At 47.2% G+C, this 22,316-nt stretch overlaps 1 protein-coding gene across 1 annotated transcript in view; it reads right to left on the bottom strand.

The window, feature by feature from the left end:
- Nucleotides 1-14,083, bottom strand: part of LOC129387202 (uncharacterized) — a 76,984-nt gene extending 62,901 nt beyond the window's left edge. The window contains exon 1 of the mRNA XM_055075945.1: nt 13,900-14,083. Within this exon, the coding sequence (XP_054931920.1) occupies nt 13,900-14,008 (109 nt within the window). The 5' untranslated portion in view covers nt 14,009-14,083. The remainder of the gene's footprint in view (nt 1-13,899) is intronic.
- Nucleotides 14,084-22,316: the final 8,233 nt, after the last annotated feature.

Here is a 22,316-nt window from a genome sequence, read left to right as displayed (position 1 = left end):
TCATTGGCTTCGGATTTTGATTATCTTTGCATTGGGGGAAAGCTTCGCGTTCAACCTTCTTTCTTTAAGAAAGGGGCTTTGATTTTTGTTGTTGTTGTTGTTGTTTATGATCCTAAAATCGTGCTTCGAATCTGTGAGCTGTGAGTGTCCTTCGCTGAACTGGAATATGGGTCGGCGCTGCTTCGGGCTATATCGACGCGTAGTGTGCTGGGCGTTTTATTCATTAAAATTGTTGCAGAAGCTTAGAAGGTCTCGTTCTGAAGCGGCGCTTCAGCACTGCGCTTTGCCGGCGGCTCGTCGCAACGCAACTTCGTACCTTGCACCCATTTGCCCATACGAGCTAATTGTGCGTCCATAACGGAGATGGCACACCGAGGCTTCAAGACCTCTCCTGTTTTGTTAGTTTTGCTCCAAGCGCTCAGTGCACCGTCCGGTTTCATTTTGTTCAATTAACTTCGTCGCGCACAGCTGCTTCTGTTGCCGACTAGTACTTGACTTCACTACCTGAAGGCAACAAACCTGAGTGCCCGACTATAGACACCCTGCACCTAAGTTTTCTATCTCTCTCTTTCACTCCCCATTCCCCTCCCCACGTCTAGGGTAGCAAACTGGACTCAGTCTGGTTAACCTCCCTGCCTTTCCTTCTTCACTTCTCTCTCTCTCTCTCTCTTTACTGCTTCTCTGCTCTCTAGCTCAGTACTCCTCTCTCAATGCAGGCATTTTTGTTCCATTTACTTCTTTCTCTTTTACTCAGCTGTTTTTGCTGCACAGCGGGCGGTGATCTGGAGCCTGCAACCCCTATGCCTTCCTCGGGGCATTGCGCGGGCTGACAGGCGGACGGGCTTGCGCTGGCGACAAGACTGCCGCCTTATCGGGCCCTGGCGTGGCCGCGGAGGAGGGTCTGGATGGCAGGCGATGGCTGCGTAGCTCATTGCTTCAGGCTGAGGCTGCGGTGTTTCTGGTGCTCCTAGCCACTGCTGAATTTTTTTACCTGACAATATCCGCAATCAACGCAAACTGGTGCTGCTACGCTTCAAACATCCCTCACTGTTCTTTGGGCACAAATGCTCTTGTAGTCTCCCTCAGATCCTTAGAGCACCGTGCTTGAATTTTGGCGCAGTCTGTCTTGAGCATGTGGAGGTTCTACTGCCTATTCCGCACTTCCAGCGCTTTCTTGATGCTGGTGGCCTCACGAAGAAACTCTTCGGCGGTCTTCGGTGGGTTCCGTATCATTGTGGCGTAAAGTTCTTGCTTCACACCTCGCCTGATCAGGCGAGGTGTGAAGCACTCGAGTAGGGGAACTTTGTTCTCGGACATTTCCGGCTCGGCATGGTGGAAAAGACGGGTTATGTCTTCCATAAAGATAAGAACGTTCTCGTTAGATAGCTGCACTCGGGCTTCCAGTAGAAGTGCGGCCCTTCATTTTCAGACAAAGCTCGTGAAGGTACTAAGGAAGTTTTTGCGGAGCAGGTCCCACGTTGCAAGTGTGGACTCGTGGTTATAGAACCATGTCTTCGCGGCGTCCTTCAAGGAGACGCACAAATGGCGCAGCTTGTTTCACATTTCCAGTTGTCTAAGGTTGAATGCCTTTCCATTGCCTCGAGCCAGGTTTCTGTGTCGTCGGATGGAGCTCCGCGCAAGATGGCTGGTTCACTGGGTTGTCGCAGTATGATGGTTGCAGGCGATGCTCGGTCAGTGATGGTTGTAGCTGACTCGGTAACGATTTTCCTGATCGTTTTTGGTAAAAGCGCGTGCTCCGAAGGCAGGTTTTGAAGCTGTAGATTGCTCGATGGTCCGGGGCGACGCTGGTGTTGTCGTCGCGATGTGGGTTTGACCGGGGCGTCCGGTGCAAGGACGCGAATACGCCTCCTCCATTTGTGACGTTGTAGTGACGATGAAGAACACATTAGCAACACTGTGAATCACGCCACCTTTTATTGGGTGTACGTTTCCCATAATAATAAGTAACAGTGAAGCACTAGGATAGCAACGAACTCTGGGGGCGATCGTCGAAAATCTGATCTGCGGCTCAAGTGCGCCTCCTTGTATACATCGCTCGTCCAAAGTTCTAAGGTAAACGCCAAGGTAATCGACACAATTGGTGTCGCGCACACAATCTGATTATACGAGCTTCGGTGAGAACATACACAACAGATAAAATGAAGGACGACATTCGAGAAAGTTGCAAATCATGCAGGCGCACCTTGCGCTCAGCGATAACTTTAGTTGTGAGCGGGTGAAATGGAGTACCCGAGAAAAGAATAACTACACGCGTCAATATGGACGTACCGGATTTGCGGGTTCGCCGCCACATTCGAAAATGAAACGTCGGCCGTCGATTTCTATTCCAGTCCATTTCTATTCTACTCCGTGACACTTCGCTCAGCGTGCTCCTTAGTAGTTTCCCCGGCGCGCTATTCTTTTCTCCGCCTCCAGGTGCCTTCCTTCGAGGCATCATCCTCCTCCGGCGCTCGCTTACCTAGGACCTTCAAACATAGCTTTGCTGATTTCACTCTTCACGATTTCACGCTTGCGAGTAAAAATGCTTCTGCGTCAAGAAACATGACAGCACGGAGAGGGATGTGCTGGTGGTATGCTACAGGAAAGTGTTTCTTTGAGCTTCTGTTTCCCTACACTTAAGAGAACGGTGAGAATGTTGCTAAACAAATTTTGCCGCATAAGATTGGGCAGTTCGGACAGTGCTCACGCCTCAGCAATCTAGAAATAAGGTGTGTTCCAACGACGCAAGATGAAAGTTGCAGAAAGGTTGTCGAGCTTCTCCGCTATAAAATTGGTTGCCCTGTCATGCTTGAGGACATTGTCACTGAGCACAGAGTTACAACAGGTCACGCAGATAACAAGAACATTATTGTTCCCTTGTGTTCGCGCGACAAGCGCCCAGAGTTTGCAAAGAAACGTCGCAACGCCTCCGTTTCTCTGGAGCACAAGAAAAGTATACGTCAACGAGCATCTGATGCCTGGCAATAAGCAACTCTCTTCTAGGGCGCTTGCCCTCAAAAAGCAAATAAAATAGGCTTTTCTGTTGACTTATAACTGCGTCACCAAGACAAGAGGAACCCTGACGGTGTTGTAAACCGAATAGCCTGTGACGCTGATTTCGATGTATTCAATGCTTAAGCTTTCGTGTCGCGATAGAATATGAATAAAAAGAAGATGGCTTATTTTTCTTCCGAGTGACTTTAGTAACAAAAACCTCGCGCCGCTTCTTCTTTTTCTTCCACATTTCTCCGATGCGGCGTTACATTTTCCTCCGGGGCCGACGAAGCTCACCGAGCGAGTCAGAGTGCGCGTTGATGGTACGGTTTCAATTGTGCGACGTGCACAACTTGTTCTTGCGTGAATGGCGGTTATCAGCCGTCACTTTACCGATGACATAAGTCACTTCACTCAAGCATTTGAGAACGACGAACCGGGCCGAATATGGAGCGAAGCTTTTGGCAAAGTCCCCTTTTCCGAACCGGTGTTCACAGCCACACGAAATCAACGGTGGCGAATCTGACGGGCAGATGTGCGTCGTAGCGAGCCTTAGCATGAAGATGCGACGATAGGGTTCTGAGCCGGGCAAGTCGACGTGCTTATTCGGCAGGACACAATATCTGCGTGACAGAATCGTCGTCGTTAGATGAAAAAGGAAGTATGGTGTCGAGAAAACTTTGAGGATGGCGAGGGGAAAGTAGAAAGAAAGGTGCGTATCCTGTGACTTCATGCTTGGCTGTATTGAAGGCATAAATGATGAACGGTAATGTGGCACCCCAGTTCTTATGGTCCGCTCAGCATTGAAGGCATGTTCACTAAGGTACGATTGGTGCGCTCGGTTATACCGCTCGTTTATTCGTCAATTTTTCACGTAATTTGTTCTTGATTGCGACACGCAGCTGATCCGGCGTTTTACAATATCGGAAACAATTGATAGTCTCTCAATATTTAGCAAATTCTATCAGTGATGGCCCCTGACGATCGAAAAAATAAAAGTCAACAACACCTTTCCGGCGGAAATGACGACCTTTGCTATCTTTAAGGGTGGTGAATTCGAATGTTTCCATTGTAAGCTTTGCCGTCGTGTTTCAGACTCGTAGTAGTGGCATGATGGTTCGTCTCCGATCACAATTGCAGACAAAAAATCGTCACCCTTATTGTGATACCGGATCAGATGAGTAAAGGCAGCGCCGAACTTCTCCGTATTCTGGCGGTCGTTCAACATCTTGGGCATCCAGTGCGCACACAAGAGCCCATAACCGAGATGTTCATGAATTATGGCGTGAACGGTGACGGTGAACCGAACCGTGACTGATGTTCACACGCTCTGCCAGTTCATCGATGCTTATCCTCCGTTCTTGTGTCATCAGCTCACCAACTTTTGCAATTTTGTTAGGGGTGATTGCACGATGACTTTGGTCTGGTCTGGGATCGTCTTTGCAACTTTCACGTCCTTCTTTGAACCGTTTGTTCTAACGCTTCACGGTGGCCAATGAAATGCAATGTTCAATGTACACGGCAGCGATACGGTGACTAATTTATTTTTGGGAAACATCTTCAGCTGTCAAAAACCTCACGGCACCACGCTGCTCAACTTCTGGAGCGTCCATTACGTCACGCAACCATGTTCAACCCAGTGTATGAGCGCATTAAAGAACATTTATCCTCACACCTGCGTGTCACTTTTGTAAATGAAAGATGCCTGTGCGCTACGCGCAGGCCTTGCAGATAATGAACAGAACCATAATTGCGCAGGGTAGGTAGGCTCACTTTCATTTGACTCGCCCTCGCATATTAGAAATGCGAAGATACAATGGAATATACAAATGCGAAGATACAGCTTGATAAAGGGTAAGAAAGTGTCACTGGAAACAAAGTTCACTGCACGTATACACAAAACCTCGCAGCAAGATATCTAAACATACGTATAAGTCTCGAATAAATCTACGTATCTAAGAAAAAGTCACTGTATATAATGGGTCTAACAAGGCAGATAAACATGTTGCGCAATCACAGATTCACAGAATCCTAGATCCCTCCCCCAATCCATCCACTCCCCCCGATGTATCGCGCGCGACGGAAAGCGGCGCGCTTGCTCCTCACTTTTCTCCCTTGCGCACACAAGATTGAGCCACCATCGTTGACTCACCCATTCCCCCCCCCCACGCTTCCACTCGCGCATACACATGCGGCGCGCGGTCCCGATGTTATCACCCTTGGGCTTTATACGAAACATGAGGGCGACGGCGACGGCAGGAATGCGCCTAGAGTGTCCATATAATTGCTATCGCAATAATATAATAAGAGTATCCGGCAGCTGAAGCGTCCCATGGCCTATTACTTTCCGCAAAAGAAGTAACAAAATAGAACTTTCACCATGCGAGAATTCGCTGCGCCGCAACAACGTTTTGTTCTTTTTTCCTTTTGTGGGGCGGGGGCACCGTAATGAAAAAAAAAAAGCAAAGGAAAGTATGTTGGTCACAATCGAATGCCTACTTTGGGGAACTAATGTGGCTAAAAAAGGAATATCGAAGAAAATACGAGACGCTTGGTCCACCAAGAACCATGCGCATACTGCTCGGTATCCTACACCGGCGAGAAAAGACTTTCTGGAGAGGTTGCGCTCAAGCGAACGCGGTGCAATCCGTCGAGTCCCCACAGTGATGGCGGCGAGCGACCATTGTTTCTTTTTCTCGTCTGCTAGCTAGAAAGCGTCCAAATCTCAGCCAGCCGAAAATGCCCTCGGCCTGAGGAAACCGAACGCGCACCGAAGTGCGCCGCGCGGTGGTCGAGGTAACAGGAGAAAAACGCATGCGCTCTGGCTGGCTCTGGCAGGCCCATAGAATAAAGAACAACTTTAGAGAAGGGAAACTGTACCTTCCACAGTGGTTCGAAAATAAGAAGCGGCAGCGCATGGAACTTAGTGGGGGGCCCGACAGATGGCGCTACTTAAACAGGAAGCGGAAATGTCTTTTTTTTTTTAGTACAATATTCAATATGGCTGCTTTATACCGGTGCCGTACGCTGGGTACGCGCCGTGCTCGCCTCACTGGCTTTGCGGCATGCCTCAGCTGCCGCGTTTTAATGGCCAGGAGACTAAAGAGCCTCTACTGACGCCCATACAAACAAGCCACAAGTGAGTGAACAGGGCGTGCGACTTTATTGGCAGAAGAAAAGCAGTGCACCTTCTCATACAAGATCAGAAATAAAATTTGCATGTCGAGATGCGCTGAAACTATTAACGCGAGCTCGTAAACTGCTCACTTTCGTCGCCGCACATGGCGATCTGGTAACGAGCGACAATCAGTAGCGCAAGCAAATTGGGCAGTGCACCACCTGTTTGCTTTAACAGTCGCCGTAACTTACATTGCGAAGCAATCGGGTGACGCAAGGCATCTGCTGCCGCAACCAACACAGCGACATGGACTGAATGGCATTTTAGCGTTTCCGCCTTTCCAACCTGCACGTTTCTTTTTGTTCTTTCGGGGGCCGCTAATGTGTAACTCATAGTTGGTGCCCCACATTCTCAATGTGGGCATCACCATTTTGCAGCCAGTTTTGCAGGCCTTTCCACCTATGTGGCTATCAACTTCGGACCATGTAATAACGTGTGCTGTCTCCGCTCACGCCACATCACGGCCGATGAAGGCCCACAAGCATAATTTGCCGGCGGCTGCAGCAAGAAATGTCGAATGGGGAGAGCACCAATTACGGTGCATGTAAATTGGGAGTCTTTGTCGCTGTGTGGACTGCAGGAGCAGATGGTTACCTCGGGAGACTGTTGCCCATGCAGCTAACCAGGTCGCCACATCGAAGAAACAGAACACGGCGACCATTATCAAATTAGACTGCATTCAATCACCGCATAAGGTTCAGACAATACACTGTACATTGGCCAAGATCCATATGACAACAGTGGGCATTCACGCACTACAAATTGCATACAGCTTATTCAGCTATCCGACTTCAGGCACAGTGCTTGCCTACGTCGCACATGGTGGTCTAGTAACGAGTGACAACCAGCAGCACAAGCAGATTGGACAGTGCCCCACCTCTTTACACTGACAGTCACCGTAACTTTTACTGCGAATCAATCGGGTGACGCAGGCACCTGCTGCCATAGCCAACACAGCGACATGAACTACCCGGCATCCTAGTGTTACCTCCTTTCCTACATGCACGTTTCTTTTTGTTCTTTCGGTGGCCACTAATGTGTTGCTCACACTTGGTGCCCCACCTGCTCTCAATATGGATGTGGTCTGTTTTGTGGGAATCGCCATTTCGCAGCCACTTTTACAGGCCTTTCCACCCATGTGGATATCAACTTCATACACTTCAAACCATGTAATCATGTATGATAGTCTCTGTTCACGCCAAATCATGGCCAAAGAAGGCCACAAGCATGCTTTACCCACGGCTGCAGCAGGAAAGGACAAACAGGGAGCACCAATCACACTACATGTAAACAGGGAGTTTGTGTCACTGTGTGGACTGCAGGAGCAGATGCTTACCTCGAGAGGCCATTGGCCAATACAACTGAACAGGCTGCCACATCCCAGAAATGTAACACGGCAACCATGACCAAGTGGGACAACATTGAAACAAGATTATGCAATCAAATCACTTCAGCATACTCTAACATAATGCTCAATCTATACATTGGCACTATGCATTGGCTACAATCTACATGACAACAGTGAGCATACACGCACACGGGTTGCTTGCGGCACATTCAACCGTCCGACTGTAGGCATAGTGCTTGCCTTCGTCGCACACTGCAGTCTGGTAACAAGCAACAACCAGCAGCGCAAGCAGATTGGACAGTGTGTCCCACATGTTTGCACCGACAGTCGGCGTTGAATATGAGCAGCTTGCATTGTGAAGCAATCGGGTAACGCAAGCATCTGCTGCCACAGCCAACAGCGACATGGAGTGCCCGGCATTTTAGCGTTACCGCCTTTCCAACCTGCATGTTTCTTTTTCTTCTTTTGCATGCCACTAATGTGTAACTCACACTTGGTCCCCCACATTCTCTATATACTATGGGCATGGTCGGTTTTGTGAACATCACTATGTTGCAGTCACTTTTGCAGGCCTTTCCACACATGTGGATATCAACTTCATACACTTAGAACCATGTAATTATGTATGAGAGTCTCCGGTGACGCCAAATCATGGCCGAGGAAGACCACAAGCAAAATTTGCACACGGCAGCAGCAGGAAAGGACGGAACGGGGAGCACCAACCACGGTGTGCGTGTAAATTCGCAGTCTATGTCACTGTGCGGACTGTAGGAGCAGGTGCTTGCCTCGAGAGACTGTTTCCCAATGCAACTGACCAGGCTCCCACATATGAGAAATGTAACACGGTGACAAGTACCAAGTCGGACAGCGCTGAAACCAGATTCTGCAATCAATCAATGTAGCTTTCACAAAAACACAGGCTGTCGAGCAAGAATAGCAATCCTGAATGAGACTAGGAATTCAATATGGGAATGAGAAAGCTTGCATTCAAGAAAGAAGCCACTCTACCTTGCAAGCATTGAAAGCCAAAAACATTAACAAAAGTTAAATGCTACAAAGCACACAGTGTAAAGGTTAATGCAAGACACGCCAATGCTGCGTCAGCTATTTCAGGAGAGGAATTGCACATGGCAACATACACTAGAAAGAACCGCTACACATATGTTATGCTACTAGACAGTGACTGGCATTAAGTATGAGCAAAGAATCAGTTGACCTTTATTGTTTGCATGAGGAATAGGAATGATCTCTAACAAAAGTGTGGAATGAAAAAGCTTGCATTCATTGAAACAAAATTATACTTGGCAAGAACTGGCAAGGCCAGGAAGCTCACTAAGGAAGGGCAAGCTGACAGAACACTCTTAGCCAGCGTCATCTGTGCTTATTCAGAGGTTGCAGGTACATCTGAAGACAAATAATTTTGGTTGTTGAGGTACCTGGATGACTCGGCCAATATCCGTGCTGGTGGAATGATGGCGTAGGCTCTTTTCACTCTTGAAACAGTCGTTCGTAGACTTGATATCTCATCCAAATAATTCTGGAATGGTTTCTTTGTTTGTGGTCTTGCGAATTCAGCTCCAGCCCCTTCCTGTTGGTGTAGATGGGGGCTCCCGTGATGACCAAGATGTACTTGGCATAGACTCTGTTGGGGCAGAACAATGGCACATGAGATACAGCAGAGATTATCCAAACTCATGTAGTGTTTTCTTTTATGTTCGAACTCATTATGCTGAACTGTAAACATGAACAAATGTTCATATCATCTGCTACAAACAACTGACATGTATCTCAAGACTAGCAAGCCAATACAGCATATATCAAGCATATTTATTTCTGAACCAGGTGTTGTTTACCTTGTAGTAGCAGCCAAAGTCCACACAATGACCTTGTTGTAGCAGGCAGCAGCTTCTGTTTAGTGCATGGAGTGTGTTGCTTTATACTGGTGCCGTCCTCATTACTGCATGTCTGGAACAGAAATTTTGACTGCATCAGAAATTGAATAAGCACAATTTTGCAATATAAAATGCGTAAAGGTGCGACATATACATTGCAATGGTTTGTGACTACAGAACACATGCAAATGTGCACTGTTTGTTCTAGGGTGCTTAAGCAGCATGGTAAATAAATATGGTTACTCTCCGTAAAATTGATGTCTGCGTAACTACAATGCATGTCAACAGCTTAAGTATTATTAAGATCACAAATAAGTACATTTGTGCGCTCGTTTATACACTACAGGAGATCACACTGCTGATTTCACAAGCAAAGAGATGAAAGACATGAAGCTATTAGAAATGATGCATTCTTTTTGTGCATGAACGTGATGCACCGCTTCACTACTGTAAAAATAGATGTCCTGAGGTAAGCCAAACTGAACAGCAAGAACATTTGGAACCAACAGGTACGAAATATGGGTGAATTATCATGTGTGCAACTGTTTAATACATTAAATTCAGTACTTTAGCTTCAGTTTATCAAAAGGTTATTCGGTTCTGTGAACGAAAGAAGTTGCCGGCGGACTCGAAAAAAAAAAATATATATTGATAAGGCAACTCAGTCACTTATGGCTACGGCTACAACGAGATGAAAAATGTGACGCGCGTTCCGATATCGTTTCTCTTTCGTGAATGTGTGTATAATGATGGCCTCGCAACTGAAAGTTTATTTCGGAAACAGCAACGGAGGGTCCTGACTGCCCTCATGTAATGCAGCATCTAGTTCGTTAACTTACCTCCACCTGTAAGTTAACGAGACGAATAAATTACATAGCGATTGAAGCAGTGATGTTAAACGACTCACCGGTATTGCTGTGCCCAGTTGCAGCAGGACCCGGCTCCCATTCCGATGCAGACGTGTTCCACATGGCTCACGACTGAAACCTGGCTTTCAGGCTTACACCCCAAATTAAATAACGCGAGACATCGAAGCGCAGTAAACTGGTGTTAGCACAAAATAACCAATCAATGTACGAACCAAGGAATCCGTACCTGCCGCGCACGCGAACATACCGGTAAAAATTTTAAATTCAGGCCAGAGGTCACGTGGGACGTCGATGATGCTGAACGCTACTTTGCGTTTAAAATGACAAAAGACAACAAAGTTGGTAATGAAAAGTACAATGTAAAATTAGCAATTACAATTTTGTAGTCTTTATCATGCAAGAAAAACGCTTCGTTTACTGTTGAAGAAAGTTTGTAGGTTAAAATTGCGCTTACTACGGCGCCTCTAGCGGGAGATAATGTGCTCAACGGGGAACCTTTTTAATTGGTGTACTATGCCTGTTTCTTTAGCAGCGCCGCGCGGTCGATTTTTTCGCCCTCTGTGGCCATTTGTTGAACTTGAGAGTGTGCGGGCCCTGGCAGGCCGCTGGTAGGGGAGCGAGAACAAAAACAAAAAAAAAGAAGAGGCTTAAAGTGTCTTCGCGATTAAAAGTCAAAGTAGAAAAAATAAATAAGAACTTAGTTACTTTGGCTGGCTTTAGTGACCTCACTGGATGCTTTGGCGCAGGTGAAAAAAAATTTGATATTTTTATGTGACATGACGGCACGAATGAACCACCACAACGCATCGTCTCATCGGGCCTCGCTGCGGGCTTTGTCAATTTGTCTGATAGTCTGTTGATTTGGTTTGTCTCGTTGATGGCCCGATGTACAACTTTGGAAAAGCTAATGAACATTTGGCATCAAATATTTATGGGAACATTAAACTTACAAAGTTCCGCAATTGAAAATCTAAAGCACACGTTTGGAAATGTCAATGCACCTTTCACATCAAAAGTTTATGAGAACTTTATACCCATAACTTTTCGGAATTTACATCCACGCGCTCCGTAAATTCCATGATAGAGTGAAGATTCCGCGGCCTCCGCGAGATGCCGCGGCGAGCCCGTTCGCCATCAAAATGTCCTTGAAACGTTTTGCTCAGATGGGGCTGCTTGCGGTATGTGACTCGCGGTGCATGGGCGTTGACGCGAAATCCAGCCCGAGTTCACAATTTTTGCGGTGAAATGGCTTTTCGAGCGTGAAAAAGACGTTCTAGACAAAATCCAGAATGATTTCCGCCACCGGGGGTTGCTTTGGTCGGCGGTGCATGCACACAGCACGAAAAAATTTCGAGGGGGGGGGGGCGGCTGAAGCCCCATAAGCCCCCCCCCCCCCTGGTTACGCCCCTGGTGACAACTCAACGCATCTCAAGTTCATCGCGCGGGCACCGAATGTATAAAAAACTGGCCTTCACACCCCAGGAGATGCCGATTACTACCGCCATCCGAAAGGAGTGAAAAAGGCAGCAAAATGTTGACCGCCAAGTAGCTGTGCAGTCTCAACATTGTTTAGGCGGCGCTTTAGGAATGTGTGTGTGGAGTGGTGGCGTGATGGGCGGGGAGGTGGGGGGGGGGGTTATGCCGCTTAATTTCTAAGCCCCCCCCCTCCCCCCCCGGGTACGTGCCTGAACCATTCGCATTCTCTAGGTCAACTCTGTAGCCATTCCTTTGAATGGTCATACATCATTTTAGGAGTTATACTTGACACCAATTTGAAGTTTCACCAATATATCGATTCCGTTTCTAAAGTGATTTCATATAGAATTGTGGCTTTCGTAAAATCAAGAAAACGTTTTAGCATAAAGGCTCTTAAAGGACTGTATTACGCATCCATACGCGGCCACCTAATTTTTGTATTACATCATGGGGTAATTGATATTCACTTCACATTTGGCTTCTGAAGGTCCTGCAAAGGCAAGACGTGCGACTAATCACTTGCGCAGCTCGACTGACGCCATCACATCCTATTTTCGTCCAGCTTAACAAACTACCTATCTCTGAATGATATAGTTACAGTATCTGCGTTTTGTTTTTTAAGGTTTCTCGTCGCCTGCTCATAATCGACATTTTTCCTTCCGTGACGTTATCTGATCCTAACAAAACTACATTTGCGCTGCATAATAACCATCTGATGACAAAAATACATACTAATTAGGAGAAAATGAGCGTTCTTTTTTATCTATTTCTTTATGGGATTCACTCACATCTGAAGTGAAAGAAATAATGTCTGCTGATGTATTAATGCGGGAGCTAAAATTTTTTTATTCAATGTGTAACTGTTGCGTTCCGCTAAGTTTGTTAACTCTGTGTTTCATGATGAGTTCCTACTTAATCACTCAAATATTTGACGCTGCCTTTGTTAAGAGTAACATTCCTAAATTGTTTCTATTGGTACACCTTCACTTTATGAGTTCTCTAATGAATTAACAATAGAACCTATTATTAATTAATAATTATTAACACTAGAAGGAGGTCCTACCTGCGGTTTGTAGCCTTGCGACCTCCTCCTGCATATTTACCTGTATTGTACAGCCCTCATTTAACCACTAATAAATATTGCTTCATGGATATGAAATGCATATCAACGCATATGAAATAGGAAGTTGGCGTGTACATATTAGTCCGTTATGTCGGTCATATCGTTGCAGATTCGTTCGACTGCATTATTGTGTTTTCATGCCATAGAATGCTATCGCAAATAACAATTAGGACAATGTGGCATAAGATTTTTCGTTTTGTACAATTAACAATGCCTGCAGGCTCTATTTAGCTGCGTTCCACACCTAATTTGTGAGGATGGCCGAAGTATTGGAACTTCTTCGACCTTTATGCGAATGCTGCGGCACAAAATACATTACTATAGCCAGTATTTTTTTAGTAGGTATCGTGTAAGTCCTATTTTTCAGTTTACCAATGGCGCGCCAAGAATGACGACTTTTAAACACTTGCTACCATGGTATTATGTGTTGCTTTCATTTACGCTTTCTCTCTTGAGGACAGAGCTGACTGAAAAGGCGTTCTTACTGCATAAGCCAGTGTGACGAGATAACAATTATGACGCGTTCCCATTTAGCGTTTGTGGCTTCTCCAAGTTTCGGTTTAGAACGTACATGAATAATCGTTTTCTGCTGAATTGTCGAGCTCCACTTTAGTCAGGCTCCGAGTGGCCACGCTCACTACAGGAAAGTAAAACACAGGTCCCGTTTATCGAACCCCCATGGTAAGTTTCATCTGTATCGCAATGCAGTGCGGACCCGTTCAGTCAGTCCACTATGCAACTTGTGTTTGTCTTCTGTCGCTGCCTCTACGGTAGGCTCTCTCCCACGGCCGAAGGGCTGTCATGCTAAGATGTAACTCATAAAGTTGACGAGGGCTGATACATGCAACCGCATGACTTGTTCTTTTCAATGGGCTGGTTGACGGAAACAACTTTCCTTATGTACGCCTTACGTTTCTGAGATGAAAAATGATCCCTCGGTGGGGATTAAAGGGAGAGGCTGCGAACTATGGCAGTGCCATGGCCTGGTTATGAGAAGCACGCAACGAATTATCACTTACCACGGCTTTTTCCGCATACAGCAAATTTTCCGCATCTCACAGTTCCAAAGCTCAGACAAACAATCACAACGCTGCTGCACAAAATCGTTGTCCTCTTTGCTGCATTCATGGCTTTTTCATAGATTCCTCTGAGTCGGGGTTAGGTTTCTACCGCCCGAAGGAGAGTAGCAGTAACTGTAGGGCATCAGCCACGCAACAAAAGGACAACTGCGCATTGGCCGTTGAAAGTGACGATTTTATCCGCATTAAAAACAACAGAATAACGCGACTTTTTGGCGTTTACGCAGCTGAATGGGAAGAAAAAAACCCCGGCGATGGCGCTCTGCGAGCGCAACCAGCTATGTGTCGCCAGCTGACGAGGAAATGGATCTGATAAATGGACTTTTTTCATTCTACTTTTATTACCTGGCCAGTGTATGATCATTCGCGTTGATGATTAGTGGCACGGAAGTTGAAGCTCTTGGTGCAAGTAGTCAAAAGGACACAAGAAGCGCAAGATTTCGACCCGACTTCTGTGATGGCCAGGGCGAAAGAACGCGTGGAGATCCGCAGCCCAGTTGCCGATACGCAGCCTCGAGCGTCGCTCTGGTGTCGGGCTTGGGTCACGGCTGTGCGAGGGCGTTCGGTACACGAGCGCACTAGCACCTCCACCAGATGTCGCGTAGTGGCGGTAAATACATAGCAGAAAAACTGTGTGTAATTTAACTTTTTATTGGCGAACCTGTGCCCACAAAAGCAAGTTACACTCAAAGTAAAACGATAGCGGCTAATACAGTCAGCAGTCGTCAAATTCTGATCTGCGGCGCAAGAGCATCGGCTTTTATACATGAGTCATCGAAGAATAATCGCTGGTGCCCTCGTGTCTTCCAGAAAGTACTACAAAATTGTCGTTGCCCATACAACCACATTTCGCATTATTTGATGGCAAGCGACAGGGGATAGAACCATCGATAACATTCGAGAAACTTCCGATGCATGCTGGCGCCTCGAGCTCTAAGTGGGAACATTTGTTAGACGGCGAAACACAGTAACACGTTAAAGGACAAACAAGTACACGTGTGGCAATAATAGTGTCGAAGAGGCCCTACCAAGTCTAAATGCACGGCATCGAAACGGCTGCACCGCTAAACGCCTGTGTCGGGTTACTTTCATGACTTTACAGGTTTGGCAGCTTCTTGCCCAGCTTCGAACATCTTTGTTGGTCCCTTGGAAGACGATGCAGTCTGGGATTAGCCTCTGTGTCTCTCTGATGCCGCGATGGCATAGCCCATGCAGTGAATCGAATATAGGCCGCTGTAATTGATGGCGTACGAACTGGCGATGTGTCGCACGTGACCACTGTTATTGCATAGCGAAGCGACACTTCCGCAACCTGGAGCGACGAACAGTTTCCGCAATCGGCACAGTTCGGGGTCGTTTTGCTTGGCGGAGTCTAGAACTTGTAAATCCACAGGGCAAGTAGTACAGCGCCGATCCGCGACAGTGCGTCAACTGTCTGATTTTCTGTCCCGGAGATACGGCTGATGTCCGTACAAAATTCGGAGATAAAGGAAATTTGCCGAACGTCAAGTTCTCAGTACGAGGAACGGAAAACGAAGGTTAACCGCTTGTGGTTGATCAGAATGTAAAAGTTATAGCCTTCAAAAAAAAAAAAAAAAGAAAACACGGCAATGTTTGACAGCGCAATAGATGGCCAACATCTTCCCCCCGAAGGTGCTGTAGCGAGCTTCTGTGGGTTTGAGCACCCACTGCCGTGGTCGACGTGTCTGCCATAGGGCGAGTTGGGTCGTTTCCACCTCGCTGCACTTACCGTGGAGAGACCTCGTACGTCTTATAGCACAACTGTCAGTGAATATCGTGCCTCGCTTACATCGGAGTACACACCTGTGGCCAGGCTGGTGTCTCCTCCATGGTGTTGTTACCTCGTTGAAGTGCACCTTAAATTTCGGGGATTTAAGGAAAAGCCAGATCTAGAACAATATGCATTAAAACAGTAGAGCTTACTCCTGTTGTACGAAAGATATTGCAGCGACGTACACGTCTATTCTGACGGATCGACTATATCGACCAGTTCTGGTGGTGTTGTATTTTTTATACCGACTAGAGGAATAACACTGCGATTCAAGGCGTCACATATCATGACATCTACGGCTGCAGAACTCACGGGTTTTTTTATTGACATAGAGAGCACGGGTACATAGGCCGTGTTTTCCGACTCGAGACCCGCCTTACACAGTATACAGCCAGTTCCCCGACGTGGAGTTCGCGAACAGCTAAGGTACGAAATTGTCAAACTTCACCACGCCGTCAAGCAGAAAGGCCAAGAAAGTATTTTTCATTGGCTGTCTTGCAATTGCAGGATCAGTGGAAATAATGAAGCAGACAAAGCTGCCCGAGAGTCACGTCAATAACACAGCATTCGCATTCATCTTTCCAGGACAGACGCTGCTACGCAGCTTCGTTACCTGGCACGCAAGTTTTCTTTAACAGAGCGGAACACACCAAATATAAGGCGCACCAGGTTGTATAAACTAAACCCTTTGCTCCACCTCCGACCTCCACCCGGGCCTCACCGAAGTGAGGCATTGCTTCTTTGCCGGCTGCAGTGGGAAGTGGCTTTCACAAAGCCTTACACTACTTTGGAATGACCGACAATGCGGCATCTGCGGTGGCGAAGACAATATAGAAAATTTATTGTGCCACTCTCATTGATTTCAGTGGGGAAGACAAACGTTATCTATCGCGTTGCGACGACTCGACGGCCGGCCGTTGTCCATGCAGGTGCTACTTGAAGACCGTCCCCACAGATTTGATTAATTTATTAAAAGGGATCGCCCGAACTGACACTGCCTCATGGGACGCCTGAAGCATGATGTGTCGTCAAGCTACAGACTTGCCTACGACTATTGCTACACCGCCGGAGGCGTTAGCCTCGTCAGGGTGTTTTTGGAAGAAGGTGTAATTACGAAGAAAGTTTGTGGTTGTAGGTTCTAGATGTGTCTCTTGAACACACAGAATCTTTGGATTGTGCTTGTGTAGCAGTTGTCTAATATCGTCGAGGTTAAAAATAAGTCCTCAAATGTTCCATTGTAGTATTTGTCTCTCCAAACAAGCAAAGTGTTTGCGCTGTGTGTTTAAGACAAAGAATATTTCACGGTGCCCTTTCCAGGCGCTGTGACGCGATATCTGTCTTCTTTAGAGCGGTCGAGGGATTTCTGCACTGACTGTGGCGTCTCAATGGGTGTTATGTCAATCGCGTATTGTGGGACTCTGGACACGCGCTCTTATGAGTGATGTATTAATTTTGTGAGCATCGCCTTGAGAGATGAGACCCTGGCGACTACAGAACCGTAGGTCGATGGACCTTCTTACACTGACGGTGAAGCAGCGCTCGCTACTTTTGCCAAGCGGACTGGTGGCACAGTCTTAGGGCCGATTTACGCTCAAACCGCCCATGGCCGCACGCCGCACCGCAAGCCAGCGGTCCGCCAGTAATGGCCGACGTGACGTCACGAGGGGCGGTCGTGAACTTTCGCCTCCGTGCGGCGCCCGCATAAGCATGGCGCTAGTTCGTAGCGAAGCAGAGTGCGAGGCCTAGGCCCCTAGGCTGCCGCGGCAGTTTGTTTTTTGTGTGGTTTATTGTGATCATTGCAAGAGCTATTCAGCATCTGCAAAGCTACTTGTCTAACGCAACAAGCAGCTGTACTCTTCCTGATATCTTCAGTACGTGCGATCGCCAAAGGAAACAGACGGATGTGTGTTGTGTTTACGCGAGGGTCGGAAGTTATGGAGCCGCCGATTTCGTGTGTTTTGCCGTCTTTTGCATGTGCATTACAAACGCGAAGGCCATCGCATACACCTGAATTCTAAGCATGACACTAATTCGGTACGCGCCAAAATGAGAAGATTGCGATCGCCCTCCTGAGCATATGGTGTTCGTAGGTGTTGTGCGTGTGCGCTTCATCGATACGAAGATTGCAAGTTTGTGCAGTACTGTTTGTGTTTCAGAAGTGATGGCACGATGTGTAGCGATGAGCTTCATTATCGCCTCATCGCAGTCATTCGTAATGTGCTGTTTGTGTCTACCTTCGTGTGAGCTGTTTTGCGGGCTGCGATGCACAATATGCACATGTTCTGAAGTGAACAGTGCATAAGCGTTGTGGGCGAGTTTTGGTTCCGGCCCTTTCTGCCTCGTTCACGTATCTTGTGTGTTTTTCAGGAGTGATTTCTGTGCTATGAAGGTGTTTATAATCGGTGAGGGCAATATACGGAACAGCTTCAAAGTTACATGAATACATGCGCGCTGTCGTGAAATGTGGACGCGCGTGTGCACTGTTCTCATGAACGCAAATTTCGGGCACTCTTCATTTTTGTCATGTGGACATTGGTGTGAATAGCAGAAATCCTGAGGCGTATTTCTAGATTAAGCAAAGTATACATTCTTATACTGAGAGATGTGAGCGCCTTGCATGTGCAAGAAATTCAGCTGCTTGTTTCTTGTTAGTGTCTGAGTACACACTGTTAGTGCCAACACCAGTGGCATAGCATGATAAGCATATAATGTGTGAAAACTAGATACATCATTTTGATTCTTGAAAACTTGCATTTTTCGATAAAAAGCCATATGCATGTAACAAAGCATGAAGATGACAACACAACTGGTATGGTCAATATATGATTCGAGGATTGTAGCAGAAGAAACAGAGGACACAGAAGGAACGACTATAGTCAGATACAACTTTAGAAAAAAGGGAGGCCCCGCCCAGATGACCAAAGCGCGATGTCCAATTGCCTCCGTGACTCAAATAATTCCTCTCAAAAAATCGTGCTTCTGAAACGTGCAATTCTAGGTATAGATAAAGACTTTTGTATTTTGATAACTGGTTTAGTAAAGCTCTCATGTGCTACAGTACATGCCAGATCGCGACCGAAAAATAACCCCTTGCCTTCCACAACGCTGCCCGTCGTCTGCTCTTTAGCTTTATTGCTAGTGACAAAAGTAGAAAGAGCAGCTCTGGCTTTTGCGCTTGTTTACATGTACACGGCACATTTACTACTCCTGTTCCAAGCTTCAAATGAATCAGTTTCTATTGAACAAGTACTTATATAAAACGATGCATTTATCGCAACCATTACAAACTCAAGATGCTCGGTGTCAGCGAAAGCACAGTGTTCAAGGTGAGGAGGGAGGTCAAAGCTTCGCATATTTCGGGTGCCAAACTGTTGACGCCCTCACAAACGCGCCCACGAAATGCGGAGAAAAGAAGACGCAGCACGAAGTATGACACGTGCGCACCAAGGTCGTGTGCACGATTTCTTTCGCCGCAACGAGATACCGACGGTCGAGAAGATCACTAACGAGTTCTCGAAGCGTATATGGTGTTATGTTTGTGCCCTGGGATTTGTCTGACGGAAGGCCAGTGCTATGGTGTGTCGACCGTGCAGGCAGCATGCATCCCCGCATGGTCCCTGCTTCGGGCACACGACTACGTGCACGGTTCGGGTTTCCCTGCGGCTGCATGGCGTCCACGACGGAAGCGGCCACCGAATCACAGACTGCTATTCGGCCCCTCCCCGTGCTGGCAGCAACGCAACCCCCCCCCCCCCCTCCTTTGACCGGCAGCGCCCGCACCACGAACGAATCCCGCTGTGTGTGGGACGGTTTGCAAAGGAGGGCTGTGTTTCGACCCTGTGCCTTACAGTTGGTTCCCTTTGTCCTATGCGGGCCATAAAACTCCCCCGGCGCACCATTCTGACCGACCACCAGATCGTCCCAACGCCACAGCGCGGTTTGAGGAAGTGCCGGCCACCGAGAGCGGCGTTAGAACCACGGAGGCTGCCCAGACCCTCTCTCTCTCGACCTTGTTTCGTCCTGAGGGACTGTCTGGGGAATCTGTGGACTGAGGGGTGTTATTTAAGCAGCTTGCAGCTGCTCTATTGGTCTCTCTCCTGATAACGACGACAACATGTAAACATTGTATAAAGAATTCTTCACCGAGAAAGCTCTCCTCGTCTCTGACTCTGCGTGAAGTGGGATCCAGACCTCCTGCCAGCCACACATACCTCGACACACGCAACAATGGATCTCCCATCACTGAACGGTGTACTGTGCGTCACCTGTTGTCGAAATCTGATTCAAGCACAAGAAGAGCCGCAATTCGCTGCTGATCGACCGGTATGACATCGCTGAATGGCGGAATCGCTACCTTCGTGACGTGGAGCGCTATGGAAAGAAGGCCGAAAGATCTTTTTCCTGGACGAGACATGGGTGACGGCGGTACACACTGGGTCGATCGTGTGGACAGACATCGTAGTGCAGAAGCACGGGCACCTATACGCTCAAGCGAATGGCCTGTCGACGGGTCTGAAACAATCTTCTGGAAAAGGCCAGCGCCTGATTGTGACGCACATTGGCAGCGAGGATGGCTTCGTCGACGGCTGCTTAGATATATTCCGAGGCCAAAAAACAAGCGGCTACCACGAAGAAATGGATGGCAATCACTTCAAGGGATGGTTTAATGACGTTCTGCAGAAGTTGCCTGCTGGTAGCGTCATTGTTTTGGGCAATGCACCTTACCATTCCCGGCGAGAAGAGAAATTGCCGACAACAGCTTGGAAGAAGGAAAAAATACAGGAGTGACTCAAAAGCAAGAACATCACCTACAGCGAAAGGTTGGTTAAAAAGCAGCTGCTTGAGTTGGTAGCATCTGTAAAGCCACGCTTTCTGAGCTACATCGGAGACAATGCAGCTGAAAGGGCCGGTTGCATTGTACTCAGGCTCCTACCGTACCACTGCGAATTTAATCCTATCAAGCTCGTGTGGGCAAAGGTAGAAAATGGCATAGCTGAGGACAACAGAGGCGTCAAACTGTCCACGGTCAAAGACGTCTTGAGGGAAAAAATCAAGCACGTAACGGCGGAAGACTGGAGGAAGAAACTTCACCATGTGATGGACCTGGAGGCAAAGTTCAGGCTTGATACGTCTGGAAGTGACCGCATCCAACCCATCATCATCCAACTGGGTGAAGATGACAGTGAAGAAAGCGACTCCGACTGCGAGCTGTCCGGCATTGAGCCACTCGATGAAGCATAACAGCTTCTTATTAATGAAAGAACAGCCCTTATTAGGGCTACCAAAATATTGCCGGTGGGTTCGCAGCAGCCAAGCACTCTGTCGTGACCTCTCAAATAATAAGCATTTCATTTGGTGACATATTCCTTTTAATGGAAGCCCAATTCTGAAAAAGCAACGTCCTGCACAGATCGTGCTCAATATAAGTATTGGCATGGAAACGTGCTGAAATGCTGGAAAATCTGAATGCAAATACAGTTGTTAACCCTGAATAACTATGTGGGGCCCAAAATGCTGATTCGGGCAGCCACTGTCCAGCTTCACACGAAAAAGCAGTAGTCAACGTGAAAGTGACAGCCACATCAATGTGCACACCAAAGCACATTGTGGTTTGCGTGCAGTTGTGCTGCCCCTACTGTTATTTCCAGCCCATTGAGATGAATAATGCCAATGTCAGAAGGCCCAAAATACTCTATTGGGCAGCCACCTACGAGCATGACGGGCCCTGTGATGAGATAACAGTCGTCAGGGCATGCTTGAAAGGCACCTTTAGCATCTGCACTTCAAAGCGCAGCTACGTCGTAGACATTGTATGTGAAACAGCAGCAGTCAACACGAAATTGACCGCCACTTTTGGCAGTTTGCATGCAAAAGCACATTCATGTGGTCGCATTCTTTATTTTGTTTATATGGCTCAGGCAAGTAATATGGACAAGAGAACAATTATCAAACATCATTAGCTTAGTGAGGACCAAAATACTCATTCGGGTAACTATTAATAGCAGTAGTCGAGGACACGCTTGAAAGGCACCATTAGCAGTCTGCACGTCAAAGCACAGTCAAGCTGTCGCCACTGTTGGTGAAACGGCAGCATTCAACGCGAAAATGACGGCCACTGTTGGCAGCTTGCATGCAAACAAACATTAATGTGGTGGCATTGTTTATTTTTGTTATCTGGCCCAGGCAAGTAATGCAAATAAGAGAACAATTATCAAACTTCATTAACTTAGTTAGGCCCAAAATACTCAGTCGGGTTGCTATTAATAGCAATAGTCGAGGGCACGCTTGAAAGGCACCATTAGCAGTCTGCACTTCAAATCACAGTCATGCCGCAGCCATTGTTGTATTTGTTTATCTGACCGGGCAAGTAACATCAATGCTAGCACAATTATTCACCCTAAATAGCTCTGCTAGCATTGTTTGTGCTAAAAAATGCTGAGTGAAGTTGAATGTGTTTTATTGAGGCAATTATTTAATTCACAAGCCATCGGCATAGCGGTCGACGGCCAGGTTTAGAGAATGACATTTGTGAAGTAATAGATGGTGAAAGTTGCAAAAGCTCTCA

The sequence above is a fragment of the Dermacentor andersoni genome, chromosome 2, assembly GCF_023375885.2.
Source record: "Dermacentor andersoni chromosome 2, qqDerAnde1_hic_scaffold, whole genome shotgun sequence".
Lineage (NCBI taxonomy): Eukaryota > Metazoa > Arthropoda > Arachnida > Ixodida > Ixodidae > Dermacentor > Dermacentor andersoni.
This window is presented reverse-complemented; position numbering and strand designations above follow the sequence as displayed.